At 46.7% G+C, this 15042-nt stretch overlaps 1 protein-coding gene across 1 annotated transcript in view; it reads left to right on the top strand.

Moving 5' to 3' along the window:
* The window catches only part of unc13a (unc-13 homolog A (C. elegans)), a 76652-nt gene that overhangs the window by 28846 nt on the left and 32764 nt on the right, over positions 1 to 15042 (top strand). Inside the window, exons 19-27 of the mRNA XM_047375112.1 lie at positions 229 to 398; positions 561 to 676; positions 6505 to 6668; positions 6798 to 6951; positions 7152 to 7220; positions 7561 to 7650; positions 7821 to 7955; positions 9958 to 10091; positions 10260 to 10345. Coding sequence (XP_047231068.1) covers positions 229 to 398; positions 561 to 676; positions 6505 to 6668; positions 6798 to 6951; positions 7152 to 7220; positions 7561 to 7650; positions 7821 to 7955; positions 9958 to 10091; positions 10260 to 10345 — 1118 coding nt within the window. The remainder of the gene's footprint in view (positions 1 to 228; positions 399 to 560; positions 677 to 6504; positions 6669 to 6797; positions 6952 to 7151; positions 7221 to 7560; positions 7651 to 7820; positions 7956 to 9957; positions 10092 to 10259; positions 10346 to 15042) is intronic.

Here is a 15042-nt window from a genome sequence, read left to right as displayed (position 1 = left end):
ATAAAATTTCAAATCTGCAAAAGGCAGCAAATTATTTAATTCATGAATTTTGCATACAAATATACTTTTTGCCAAATAAATGTCTTTCTTAATTGCAGCATGGGTTAACTTTAATCAATTCTTTGTCTTATTTGTTCTCTGGAAATCATTTGGCTTGAGCCAAGATAGTAATCCAAATGGCCACCGTTGTTGATGCATGCGGTTTATTCTCTTGTTCTGCCTGTGTAGTGAATGTCACAACTCCTCAGACCGCATTAAGGTGCGAGTGTGGGATGAAGACGATGACATTAAGTCTCGGGTGAAGCAGAAGTTCAAGCGAGAGTCTGACGACTTCCTCGGTCAAACTATCATCGAGGTCCGCACTCTGAGCGGAGAGATGGACGTATGGTATAATCTTGGTATGCTTTTTCTTTTGGCCCTGCTCTCTCAGTGTAGTGATCCCACCGCTTCAGGTTATCTGATGACGCAGCAGCTGTAAAGATAACTTAATCGTTATGATTAATGTAGTTTTAGGATGACGTTAAGTGAAGGTGTTGCTGTTTGTTTTACACACTTAACAGACAAACGAACGGACAAATCAGCCGTGTCTGGGGCTATACGAATGCGCATTAATGTGGAGATTAAAGGAGAGGAGACTGTTGCTCCATATCACGTACAATACACCTGTCTGCATGAGGTAACCTTTACTTTTCTTTGTACATTTAAAAACATTAGATATTTGTTGTGTTATCTATATCTATATTTTTCCTGTACAATAAAACTATCAATGCCCAATATAACTGCATCAAATGTTTTAACTGCAAATACTTAATGGCATTGCAGAGTCTGTATATTATCATGTCTATATCATCCATTAAACTGGACATACACTGCCCTCCACATATGTTGATACCCCTGGTAAAAATGTGTCGAAAGCCCTTAAAATGATTTATAGCAATAGCATAATTTCACACTGAAACTTTAAAAAGTGACGTCGCCCGGTACGGCGGAGCCGGGGTCCCACCCTGGAGCCAGGCCTGGGGTCGGGACTCGTCGGAGAGCGCCTGGTGGCCGGGTTGCTCCTCGCGGGACCCGGCCGGGCCAAGCCCGAACGAGAGACGCGAGGCCATCCCCCAGTGGGCCCACCACCTGCAGGGGGAACCGTGAGGGACCGGTGCAAAGAGGATTGGGTGGCGGACGAAGGTGGAGACCTCAGCGGCCTGATCCCCGGATGCTTAGGCTGGCTCTAGGGACGTGGAATGTCACCTCGCTGGGGGGGAAGGAGCCTGAGCTTGTGCTGGAGGTCGAGAGATATCGACTAGAAATAGTCGGGCTCGCCTCCACGCACAGCGTGGGCTCTGGAACCCATCTCCTTGAGAGGGGCTGGACTCTCTTCTACTCTGGAGTGGCCCACGGGGAGAGGCGGCGGGCTGGTGTGGGTTTGCTTGTTGCCCCCCAGCTCAGCCGTCTCGTGTTGGGGTTTACCCCAGTGGATGAGAGGGTTGTATCCCTGCGCCTTCGGGTTGGGGAGAGGTCTCTGACTATCATTTCAGCCTACGGGCCGAGTGGTAGTGCAGAGTACCCTGCCTTCTTGGCGTTCCTGTCGGGGGTGCTGGATAGTGCCCCTCCCGGGGACTCCATTATTCTGCTGGGGGACTTCAACGCCCACGTGGGGAACGACAGTGACACCTGGAGAGGCGTGATCGGGAGGAATGGCCTCCCCGATCTGAATCCGAGTGGTGTTTTGTTATTGGACTTCTGTGCTAGTCACGGATTCTCCATAACGAACACCATGTTCAAACATAAGGGTGTCCATCAGTGCACTTGGCACCAGGACACCCTAGGCAGGAGGTCGATGATCGACTTTGTTGTCGTATCATCAGACCTTCGGCCGCATGTTTTGGATACTCGGGTGAAGAGAGGGGCTGAGCTGTCCACTGATCATCACCTGGTGGTGAGTTGGATCCGCTGGAGGAGGAGAAAGCCAGACAGACTTGGCAGGCCCAAGCGCATAGTGAGGGTCTGCTGGGAACGCCTGGCGGAGCCCTCGGCCAGGGATGTATTCAACTCCCACCTCCGGGAGAGCTTCGACCAGATCCCGGGGGATGTTGGAGACATAGAGTCCGAGTGGACCATGTTCTCTGCATCTATTGTCGATGCTGCTGCCCATAGCTGCGGCCGTAAGGTCTGCGGTGCCTGTCGTGGCGGCAATCCCAGAACCCGGTGGTGGACACCGGCAGTAAGGGATGCTGTTAAGCTGAAGAAGGAGTCCTATCAGCTGTGGTTGGCTTGTGGGACTCCTGAGGCGGCTGACGGGTACCGTGAGGCCAAGCCTGCTGCGGCCCGGGCTGTGGCAGAGGCAAAAACTCGGGCCTGGGAAGAGTTCGGTGAGGCCATGGAGAAGGACTACCGGTTGGCCTCGAAGCGATTCTGGCAAACCGTCCGGCGCCTCAGGAGGGGGAAGCAGTGCTTTGCCAACACTGTTTATAGTGGGGGCAGGAGACTGCTGACCTCGACTGAGGACATTATCGGGCAGTGGAAGGAGTACTTCGAGGATCTCCTCAATCCTGCCATCACGCATTCCGTGGTGGAAACAGAGGCTGGGGACTCGGGGTTGGACTCTTTCATCACCCAGGCTGAAGTCACCGAGGTGGTTAAAAAGCTCCGCGGTGGCAAGGCTTCGGGGGTGGATGAGATCCGCCCTGAGTACCTCAAGTGTCTGGATGTTGTAGGGCTGTCATGGTTGACACGCCTCTTCAACATTGCGTGGCGGTCGGGGACAGTGCCTCTGGACTGGCAGACTGGGGTGGTGGTCCCCCTTTATAAGAAGGGGGACCGGAGGGTGTGTTCCAACTACAGGGGGATCACACTCCTCAGCCTCCCTGGTAAGGCCTACGCCAGGGTATTGGAGAGGAGAGTCCGACCGATAGTCGAACCTCGGCTTCAGGAGGAACAGTGTGGTTTTCGTCCCAGCCGTGGAACACTGGACCAGCTCTATACCCTCTACAGGGTGCTCGAGGGTTCATGGGAGTTTGCTCAACCGGTTCACATGCGTTTTGTGGACCTGGAGAACGCATTCAACTGTGTCCCTCGTGATGCCTTGTGGGGGGTGCTCCAGGAGTATGGAATCAGGGGCCCTTTATTAGGGTCCATCCGGTCCCTGTACGAGCGGAGCAGGAGTTTGGTCCGCATTGCCGGCACTAAGTCGGACCTGTTCCCAGTGCATGTTGGACTCCGGCAGGGCTGCCCTTTGTCGCCGGTCCTGTTCATAACGTTTATGGACAGGATTTCTAGACGCAGCCAAGGGCCGGAGGGGGTCTGGTTTGGGGACCAGTGGATTTCGTCTCTTCTTTTTGCGGATGACGTGGTCCTGCTGGCCCCCTCTAGCCAAGACCTACAGCATGCGCTGTGGCGGTTCGCAGCCGAGTGTGAAGCGGCTGGGATGGGGATCAGCTCCTCCAAGTCCGAGGCCAAGGTACTCGACCGGAAAAGGGTGGCTTGTCCTCTTCAGGTTGGAGGGGAGTTCCTGCCTCAAGTGGAGGAGTTTAAGTATCTCGGGGTCTTGTTCACGAGTGAGGGAAGAATGGAGCGGGAGATCGACAGACGGATCGGTGCGGCTGCCACAGTAATGGGGGCGCTGTGCCGGTCCATTGTGGTGAAGAGAGAGCTGAGCCGACAAGCAAAGCTCTCAATTTACTGGTCGGTCTACGTTCCTACCCTCACCTATGGGTCATGACCGAAAGAACGAGATCACGGATACAAGCGGCTGAAATGAGCTTCCTCCGTAGGGTGGCCGGGCTCTCCCTTAGAGATAGGGTGAGGAGCTCGGCCATCCGGGAGGAGCTCGGAGTAGAGCTGCTGCTCCTCCACATCAAGAGGAGCCAGTTGAGGTGGCTCGGGCATCTATACCGGATGCCTCCTGGACGCCTTCCTCGGGAGGTGTTCCAGGCACGTCCCACCGGGAGGAGGCCCAGGGGACGGCCCAGGACACGCTGGAGGGACTATGTCTCTCGGCTGGCTTGGGAACGCCTTGGGCTCCCCCTGGAGGAGCTGGAGGAGGTGTCTGGAGAGAGGGACGTCTGGACATCTCAGCTGAGTCTGCTGCCCCCGCGACCCGGTCCTGGATAAGCGGAAGACGACGAACAAACGAACTTTAAAAAGAATCCAACCTTTAAATTGGGAACACTATGTGAAAAAAAAAACTGATTGTTTTTTTTAAAACAAAATCACCAGTATCAGGCTGGTACGCAGTGCAATGGTACCCCCAAACAATTCCTATAAGATAAATTTAAGTGAAGCATTTTTAATTTAATTGTGACATTTTATCAGTAATTCATGTCTTCTTGTTTCCGTGGGATATAAATATGACATTACATCGAGGTACATTTGTCTTAGCTATGCCTGAAACGATTAATCAAATTAATTATGATTGATCAATTATTGAAGTAATCATCAACTAATTTAGTAATCGAATAATCATTAACTGGAGTATACAGACTATAAAATATCCCATTTGCTGAAAGAACCACCCACTCAGTGCAGCAACTAGGCTGTACAAAAAAAATATACATTTAGCATTTATGATGAAAAACCTTTCTCTGTAAATATGCTCTATCCAGAACTCCTCAAGTATCAGAGCTTTAGTGTCACCTGGTTTAAATTCAATAAAAAAATCTCCTATTAAGCACCTTTTGCTATCTGATTATTAATCAGTTAATTGAGAAAAATAGTCAAGAGATTATTTGATTAGCAAAATAATCGTATAGTAAACCTTCAAAATGGGAAAGACAACAGAACATGACCTTTAGGTGAGACAGATATGTGTTGATCTTTAATAATCAGTAACTGGTTATAAAATGATAGGTACCTAAACCTAACCTTGGCCATTACTGCAGTGAGAGCAAGTTTGAAACAACCTGAACTGTGATCAGGAACACGTGATTAGGGTAATAAGAGAGGTAAATTTACATTTGGAGACCTGCAGCAAAAAGTGGCATCATGGTAACATAACTAACCCCAGATATTATCTACATGCCAACTGGTTGTATAGAGGGTGCTACCATCTCCAATGTGAACAGGTAGTGTTTCTACCACTCTACCGGTGGCTTTGGTGCAAAACAATCAAGGAAAATGTGAAGAGGCACCTCATGCCTAGTGTTGAGTAGGGTGTTGGCTCTGAGATGCTGTAAGCCTGTTTCTCTTTCAAAGCCCCCGAGAATCTCATTGGAGTGTAGGGCATCAGCAACTCTTTGTAATACCAGGACATTTTAGAACCAAATCCTGTGGCCTCTGCCAGAAAGCTGAATTTTCCAAGAGCATACTAAAACCAAGGACTATGGGTGATGAACAATCTAGAGCAGGGGTCTCCAACTTGAGTAATGGGGTCAGAAAGGAAATAGGAAGTTGTGAAGAGTCAAGGCCTCAATGGTGCCAGTGGTTATAGGTGCACTAGGAGCCGTAACCCCCAACTTGGGGGAGTGGGTACAGCAGATTCCGGGACCAACCTCTAAGATCTATGTCCAGAAAAGTGCAGTCTTGGGAACAGCTAAGGTACCGTGGAGAACCCTCAAGCATTTTAAGAAATTTACACATTATTACAAAATGAATGTGTACAATGGGTATATGTAGCTTTTGTACCACCAGGGCGACTAGGTCAGTTTGGGAATTGCATAGTCCTTTTACACACCGAAACATGCTGATGGGAGCTTCGGCTCTAAGTTCTGAAGACAGTTTTTTTTCAGCGTAAAGTCTTCTGAACCTCCTCTGAATATATGTCAAAACTGAAGCTGAATGTTTTAGATGACTTAATAACACTCCATCTTGCCATATAGTTTGTTTAAACTGGTCAAATGTAAGCCCACTTTGACCAGTGTAAAAATACCAGTTGGGATACTAATGGTATAGGAAGCATTGCTTTCTATTCTGAACTGGTTTTGGTAAAAAAAAAATAAGAACCAAAGTGGTTCTGAGTATGTTAAATAGCCACGATGACCACTAATATTCCCTCTCTTCATTGATTAATGTTCTTTGAAGTTTGCATTTCTCTATAATGACAGTTGCGCCTTCTACAAAGCGTAGATAGCAGAACCTTTTATATTCTGGTTCTGTGCAAAAAATAAAAAACTCTCCTGATTGATTGTAGGGGAATCAGAGATTTCATTGGAGTCATTACTCGGCTCATTACTCAGCAGAGCATATTAGGTGAACCTTAACTGACAAATGATCATTCTTATTGCTTCGCATACGTGCCCATAAACTCACTTAGAGTGTGTTACAGTGGTGTAACATTTTATGAGCTCTCTGAGAGGACTGGGAGCGTCCACTATACCTGTGTAGTTAAATGTATGTGAAACTTAATTGTACCTATGTAAAACTGAGATGTAAAAGATTATTGAATTACTTTTCATCCATTTCAAACCTTTATACTGTATGTATTTTCCTTTTTCATCTTTGTTTCTTGTTCTTTTTCTGCCTATCTTGTTACCTTCCACCCTAATCTCTCTCATTTTTTGTTCCTGTATCTAGAACCTCTTTCATTATGTAACAGATATCCAGAATAATGGTGTGGTGAAGATCCCTGATGCAAAAGGGGATGATGCTTGGAAAGTTTATTTTGAGGAGACTCCCCAGGAAATAGTAGATGAGTTTGCCATGCGTTATGGAGTGGAGTCCATCTACCAAGCCATGACGTATGATCCCATTTGAAAAATTTCCGAATATCAATATTTAAAAAGGGGACCTAGAATGTGATTTCATGTATTAATGTCTTGAAGCTGTTAGGAGCCGGTGTTTGCTCATGGTTTCATTTTCTTTTGCAGCCACTTTGCCTGCTTGTCATCCAAGTACATGTGCCCGGGTGTGCCTGCAGTCATGAGCACCCTGCTGGCCAACATCAACGCCTACTACGCCCACACCACCCAGGCAACCAACAATGTTTCTGCGTCTGACCGCTTCGCTGCTTCAAATTTTGGAGTGAGTCACTAAAAGATCTATATTTTCTATACATATTTTATGCACAAAATAGAAAAGGAATTTTTATTACATTGGTTTTTTTGTCCTTTTGTAAAGGGGCTTAAACTTAGTATCCTAATGAAATTGATGTATTATAAAGCTGTATGTTTTCTTTTGTTCAAATTCTTTAAACTTGTCATCCTGTTTTGTTTTACCTACAGAAAGAACGGTTTGTCAAGCTTCTAGATCAGCTGCACAACTCTCTGAGGATAGACCTCTCCATGTATCGAGTAAGATTGCTCTTTCTTTATAGGGCGCACACACTCACACTCCTTATTCTCTGCAATGTCTTCTGCATGGTCTATCAATTTTATATCTCCCTTTTTGGAAAAACACTAAAAACAAGAGGCACTGTGTTAATTAGAGTGACATTTCCTCTCAGACATGCCCAGACACCTTCAGGAAACACTGCCCACCCACACACTCAGCTGAGATCTCGCTGACAGTGAAAATTGTGTGACAGTGCTGGATGTTGCCCATAGACACATTGGATAAAGGCAGCTGTGAAATGTGGTGTTGAGTATTAGTATTGGTGTGTGTGTTTTGTTGTTTTTTCATCTGTGACTGCAGAACAACTTCCCAGCCAGCAGTCCTGAGAGGCTACAGGACCTCAAGTCCACAGTCGACCTCCTCACCAGTATTACCTTCTTCAGAATGAAGGTACAATCCCTATCATCTAGTGTTTTTGTACTACATTTAAATTTATCCCCCCTACAAGGTATCACTGACATTTGTTTTGCTTGTTTTTAATTATCTATGGAAGGTGATTAAACATTTTCTGAATAGATGTATCATTTGGTTTAACTGTGTTGTTTTGTTTGTGTTTTCAGGTTCAGGAGCTCCAGTCTCCACCCAGAGCCAGTCAGGTTGTCAAAGATTGTGTAAAAGCCTGCCTCAACTCCACCTACGAGTACATCTTTAATAACTGTCATGAGCTCTACAGCCGGGAGTACCAAACGGACCCGGTAAGAAGTAACAGCACCAGACTGAATGTTTGTTCAGGTGTGAAAATGCTTGATTGTTGGTGAAAGTATCTATTAGGAATGTCCCAAAAAGGATTTTTAATCTCTGACACATCATAAAAGAAAATAGAATAAATGCAATGTACATGCCTGAAAACTCCGTAGCTTTACTCTTCAGTATTATACTTAGTCTGTGTTGGATTGGAACAACTTTGTTTACTTAAGTATTACTATTGTCCCTTTTCCATGTGCTCCACTCTGGCAGACTCTACTCCACTCAGCCCGTTTTTCGACTATTTCCATTACTGGCTTTTCTGGCCCGGTACTGACTTTTTTTCTGCTCGGCAGCAAGTCCCGTTGGGGCAGAGCAGGGTTGAAATGTCACGTGAGCAGACTGCTGGTCACTGATTGGCTATTTGCGTGGTCGGCCATATGAGTCTGACTGCAACATACAGCAGCAGCTTGATGGGACGAGGAGAAATGAGAAGGTGTTTGCTGAGGTAGCAGTTTCGTGCTGAATAGAAAGAGGTAGAGCGGAGTGGAGCTGTGCGGTGCTGGAAACGTGAATGGTACGGAGGCATTATGTTAGTATTAAGAAAACGTACTATAGTTTGCTGCAAATATGTCAAATCGTACCCAAAATATATTTAAATATTTTTTGCTTTCTCTTTTCTAAGCTTTAAAACAGAGTCCTTTCTTGAAGGCCAAAGTCCTGCTTGTTTTAGATGTTCTCCTGCTCTGCTTAGTCACAATTGATTCAAATAATGCATTAATTGTATGCTCCCGCAGAACCTTTTGACAGAGGGATAATTGAACCATTTTAATCGGGTGTGTTGTCGCAGAAATAGATGTAACACTTACAAAACACCAGCCCTTGAGAATCAGAGTAGCCCACCCCTGACCTCTGAATCACATAACCTGGAACTCATTCAGAACGTTACTTGGTAATCATTAAAAACAACACTTTTACCTTGAGCAAAAACAGAACAAAAAGATTTGTCCTTGTTGGGACACCATTCTTGCTCACTAATTAAGCTGTCCTTATTTGATGTGTTAAAAGCACTGTGGCTGCTCTGCGTGTGTGTCTTTCATGAGTGCTGAGCTCTTATCATCTCTGCGGTCGCTGTACGCCAGGCTCTTCAATCCAAAATTCCTTCAGCAAATTTCAACAGGGATTTCCAGAATTTGTTTCAAGCGTTCATTAAATCGCCTCCTTTGAATTTCAAATAGACATCTTTCCCTTTGAATAAAACATTTCATGCTGGGGGATGAAGCCATATTTTGTGGAATTGTCTGCAAGATAATTCATTCCTTTTTAACCCCTGCAGCTTTTTTTCTTACACCACTTCCTAAGCTACTTCAAAAGAGTCACCTCAGTGAAGTCTACATTTCTCTCCAAAAACTTTTTATGTTTGTAAAATTCTCGCTGACATTTATATATTTTGTTTCACTGATTATCTCCTTCAGTACCCAAGGCTGTTATAATTATAACTCTGTAGGAGTGAAATACAGAATATTATCTTTCTCTTCTCAACTAAATTCTTTGGGTTTTTGTCCTTCACTCCAGAGATATTAGTGGAGGAGGAAAGTCAAGTGAAGTTTATTTATATGGATAGCGCTTTTCAGCAACAAGGCATTCAAGGCGCTGTAGATAGGCGCTGAAAGGACAGAAAAAAGACAAATTCATTTAAACAAAATTAGCATTTATTCAACTGAAACATCCTTCAGAGACATTTTTAACCATCCAAGTAAATGTGACAAGTGGATTTAACCAGTGTTTATTGCAGAGGTTTTTCTGTATTTAACTACCTCTTTTAGAATATTTAAAAGGTGTTTCAAATATGTTTTTTTTTATTCATTTACAAAACACTGTTAACACAGCATTTCATTTCTTACCATCAACGCTGCTGTTAGCTTCATCAGCATTTTTTTATTTCTCCTGTCTCCAGACTTGCAGCTCGCATAAAAAATGGTAAATTGTTTTTTTATCTAATGCTTTTTCCAGGCCAAGCAGGGAGCTGTGCCTCCAGAGGAGCAGGGACCCAGTATCAAGAACCTGGACTTCTGGTCCAAACTAATCACACTTATTGTTTCCATCATTGAGGAGGACAAAAACTCGTACACTCCCTGCTTAAACCAGTATGTATCAATAGTTTATTTGTACTTCTTTGATTGTTTTCCACTAAAACTTAATAAAATTAATCACAGATCATTCTGATGACCAGTCTCTGTCTGGTGGCATTAAATTACACCTTTAGGCTCTCTTTGACTCATTAAGTTTCATATACATTCTTCTTCTCCATCAAGATTTCCCCAGGAGCTCAACGTGGGTAAAATAAGTGCCGAAGTGATGTGGAATCTATTTGCTCAGGATATGAAGTATGCAATGGAAGGTGAGTGGAAACCTAGGCTCGTGTTCACAAAGATTCTCAAAGTCCTCTCAGAGAGCTCATATTTTAGCCTAAAAAGTCCTGTCAAGGACTCCTAGCTTAGGAGTGATTCTCTTCTCTGCTCTGAGCAAGGAGACGACAGAACTTCCGATCTTAGTGAGGAGGTGTAGTTGACCCCGTTGATAGATGTGACGCTGTCTTCTAAGGGCTGTGATTGGTTGCTAAAAGAAAAAAAAACAAATGTGCTCCTAGTAATCATTGCAGGGCAATTAACCGATAATGATAGAATTTAGACTGGATTTAGACATGTGTAAATCCTGATAAAACTTAGCAGAAATAAATTAATTGTCACACAGCATCAACATATTTGAATGTAGCTTATTTACATGCTCGCCATTATTTTTGATTTGCGTATTATGTTTACTCGCCATGCTGGTCATTTTCCTACTTCATCTATTTCATATTAAATAATTTCCTATTAATATTAAAATTTAGCATTTTACTGTGATCTCCTTCTTGAGATTTAGTTTGGTAAAATGACCAAAATAAATGGGAGAACAAAAGGTGGACCAAACCGAACTGAACAGAGGAGCAGAGTCTGCTGGTGGAGGAGAAGAGAGGAGTGCTGAAAGGTAGATTTAGTCCTGAGATCACAGTGCGAACAAACAGGCATTCCCGAGCAGATCAATGTATCGCTCCCTCTGCTTTCAGCACCAGCCTGGAATGTGAGCAGCTCTGGTTCCTGTTGCAATCAGAAGCTAGAGAGGAGATAGCAGAACACCAGAGAACTTCTCCACAGACTGGGAGCGTTGTAGATGATCATTTAGGCTGAGGCTGTTGACTTCAAGTACAATACAGCAAATACTTGTGCAAAAAAGCTTGTGCGGGAGGTCGAGAGATATCGGCTAGAAATAGTCGGGCTCGCCTCCACGCACAGCGTGGGCTCTGGAACCCATCTCCTTGAGAGGGGCTGGACTCTCTTCTACTCTGGAGTGGCCCACGGGGAGAGGTGGCGGGTTGGTGTGGGTTTGCTTGTTGCCCCCCAGCTCAGCCGTCTCGTGTTGGGGTTTACCCCAGTGGATGAGAGGGTCATATCCCTGCGCCTTCGGGTTGGGGAGAAGTCTCTGACTATCATTTCAGCCTACGGGCTGAGTGGTAGTGCAGAGTACCCGGCCTTCTTGGCGTCCTTGTCGGGGGTGCTGGATAGTGCCCCTCACGGGGACTCCATTATTCTGCTGGGGGACTTCAACGCCCACGTGGGGAACGACAGTGACACCTGGAGAGGCATGATCGGAAGGAATGGCCTCCCCGATCTGAATCCGAGTGGTGTTTTGTTATTGGACTTCTGTGCTAGTCACGGATTCTCCATAACGAACACCATGTTCAAACATAAGGGTGTCCATCAGTGCACTTGGCACCAGGACACCCTAGGCAGGAGGTCGATGATCGACTTTGTTGTCGTATCATCAGACCTTCGGCCGCATGTTTTGGACACTCGGGTGAAGAGAGGGGCTGAGCTGTCCACTGATCATCACCTGGTGGTGAGTTGGATCCGCTGGAGGAGGAGAAAGCCAGACAGACTTGGCAGGCCAAAGCGCATAGTGAGGGTCTGCTGGGAATGCCTGGCGGAGCCCTCGGCCAGGGATGTATTCAACTCCCACCTCCGGGAGAGCTTCGACCAGATCCCGGGGGATGTTGGAGACATAGAGTCCGAGTGGACCATGTTCTCCGCATCTATTGTCGATGCTGCTGCCCATAGCTGCGGCCGTAAGGTCTGCGGTGCCTGTCGTGGCGGCAATCCCAGAACCCGGTGGTGGACACTGGCAGTAAGGGATGCTGTTAAGCTGGAGAAGGAGTCCTATCGGCTGTGGTTGGCTTGTGGGACTCCTGAGGCGGCTGACGGGTACCGTGAGGCCGAGCGTGCTGCGGCCCGGGCTGTGGCAGAGGCAAAAACCTGGGCCTGGGAAGAGTTCGGTGAGGCCATGGAGAAGGACTACCGGTTAGCCTCGAAGCGATTCTGGCAAACCGTCCGGCGCATCAGGAGGGGGAAGCAGTGCTTTGCCAACACTGTTTATAGTGGGGGCAGGAGACTGCTGACCTCGACTGAGGACATTATCGGGCAGTGGAAGGAGTACTTCGAGGATCTCCTCAATCCTGCCATCACGCATTCCGTGGTGGAAAGAGAGGCTGGGGACTCGGGGTTGGACTCTATCAGCACCCAGGCTGAAGTCACCGAGGTGGTTAAAAAGCTCCGCGGTGGCAAGGCTTCGGGGGTGGATGAGATCCGCCCTGAGTACCTCAAGTCTTTGGATGTTGTAGTGCTGTCATGGTTGACACGCCTCTTCAACATTGCGTGGCGGTCGGGGACAGTGCCTCTGGACTGGCAGACTGGGGTGGTGGTCCCCCTTTATAAGAAGGGGGACCGGAGGGTGTGTTCCAACTACAGGGGGATCACACTCCTCAGCCTCCCTGGTAAGGCCTACGCCAGGGTATTGGAGAGGAGAGTCCGACCGATAGTCGAACCTCGGCTTCAGGAGGAGCTGTGTGGTTTCCGTCCCGGCCGTGGAACACTGGACCAGCTCTATACCCTCTACAGTGTGCTCGAGGGTTCATGGGAGTTTGCCCAACCGGTTCATATGTGTTTTGTGGACCTGGAGAAGGCATTCGACTGTGTCCCTCGTGATGCCCTGTGGGGGGTGCTCCAGGAGTATGGAATTGGGGGCCCTTTATTAGGGGCCATCTGGTCCCTGTACGAGCGGAGCAGGAGTTTGGTCCACATTGCCGGCACTAAGTCGGACCTGTTCCCAGTGCATGTTGGACTCCGGCAGGGCTGCCCTTTGTCACCGGTCCTGTTCATAACTTTTATGGACAGGATTTCTAGACGCAGCCAAGGGCCGGAGGGGGTCTGGTTTGGGGACCTGTGGATTTCGTCTCTTCTTTTTGCCGATGACGTGGTCCTGCTGGCCCCCTCTAGCCAAGACCTACAGCATGCGCTGTGACGGTTCGCAGCCGAGTGTGAAGCGGCTGGGATGAGGATCAGCTCCTCCAAGTCCGAGGCCAAGGTACTCGACCGGAAAAGGGTGGCTTGTCCTCTTCAAGTTGGAGGGGAGTTCCTGCCTCAAGTGGAGGAGTTCAAGTATCTCGGGGTCTTGTTCACGAGTGAGGGAAGAATGGAGCGGGAGATCGACAGACGGATCGGTGCGGCTGCCACACTAATGGGGGCGCTGTGCCGGTCCATTGTGGTGAAGAAAGAGCTGAGCCGAAAAGCAAAGCTCTCAATTTACCGGTCGGTCTACGTTCCTACCCTCACCTATGGCCATGAACTTTGGGTCATGACCGAAAGAACGAGATCCCGGATACAAGCGGCTGAAATGAGCTTCCTCCGTAGGGTGGCCGGGCACTCCCTTAGAGATAGGGTGAGGAGCTCGGCCATCCGGGAGGGGCTCGGAGTAGAGCCACTACTCCTCCACATCGAGAGGAGCCAGTTGAGGTGGCTCGGGCATCTATACCGGATGCCTCCTGGACGCCTTCCTCGGGAGGTGTTCCAGGCACGTCCCACCGGGAGGAGGCCCAGGGGATGGCCCAGGACACGCTGGAGGGACTATGTCTCTCGGCTGGCCTGGGAACGCCTTGGGCTCCACCTGGAGGAACTGGAGGAGGTGTCTGGAGAGAGGGACGTCTGGGCGTCTCTGCTGAGTCTGCTGTCCCCGCGACCCGGTCCCGGATAAGCGGAAGACGACGAGTACGAGTACAAGTATATATATATATATATATATATATATATATATTTTTTTTTTTTTTTTTTCCACAGACGGGGTACTATATTGTTTGTAATTGTGTTCCCTTTTATTCATGGTTATTTATTATTGTTTCTATTATTGTAGTCATCCTTCCTAATATTACCTTACTAGAGCTGCAACTTTAATCTTAAACTGTTTAATTACCCCATAGGGGGATAATAACATGAATTTTTATTTCTATGTTTATAATTGTTACAGAAGTTTATGTGCTCATCTACTTGACTATTAAGGAGGTGGATCCCTGCACGGTCGAGACGGTAGCGTTTTATCATTTCACTGTTCATTATTCGGAGAATATCTCTCCTTTCTCTCAGTCTTTCCATCATCTCCTCTGCTTAAGATACTCTTAGACACACTAAAAGTCCTCCTCACTACTCTTAACATTTCCTCACATTAGGAGCTCTCTTAAGGTCTAAGATGCTTCGTGAATCACTTATATCTTACCGAGGTAAAATTCTAAGAAAAATTGTAAAATTCGAGAAATTTTAAGATTTTTTTTAGAATTATGTCACTCGGAGCTACTTTTCGTCTTAGGATTCTTTGTGAATATGGGCCCAGTTCTTTAGCATCTGAACTACTGAGGCTTGATGTAGAGATGTTTAAATGAACAACTAGCTTAGTGTTTTTCACAGAAAACATTTTTTTGTCATCTGGTTTCAGATGATCAAGCAAATATTTGTATCAAATATGAACCTCAGTACATAAAAATGCAGATGATTCAAATGATGATTTCCTTTAATAAGGAAAACCAACCTGGCCCCATGTGGGACTGTTCTCAAAGGGGACATATCATGCCTTTAAGTTTTTCCTTTTCACAATTAAATCATTCAGTTGTGGTCTATATAAAGTGGAACTGCAATGCTTTGGTGTGAACTTTTTGTAGTTCCACAGGCCCCTCTT

This window comes from Girardinichthys multiradiatus, chromosome 9, assembly GCF_021462225.1.
Source record: "Girardinichthys multiradiatus isolate DD_20200921_A chromosome 9, DD_fGirMul_XY1, whole genome shotgun sequence".
In the NCBI taxonomy this organism is placed as follows: Eukaryota; Metazoa; Chordata; class Actinopteri; order Cyprinodontiformes; family Goodeidae; genus Girardinichthys; species Girardinichthys multiradiatus.
The sequence above is the reverse complement of the archived record's forward strand: the minus strand, read 5'-3'. Positions and strand labels throughout refer to the sequence as shown.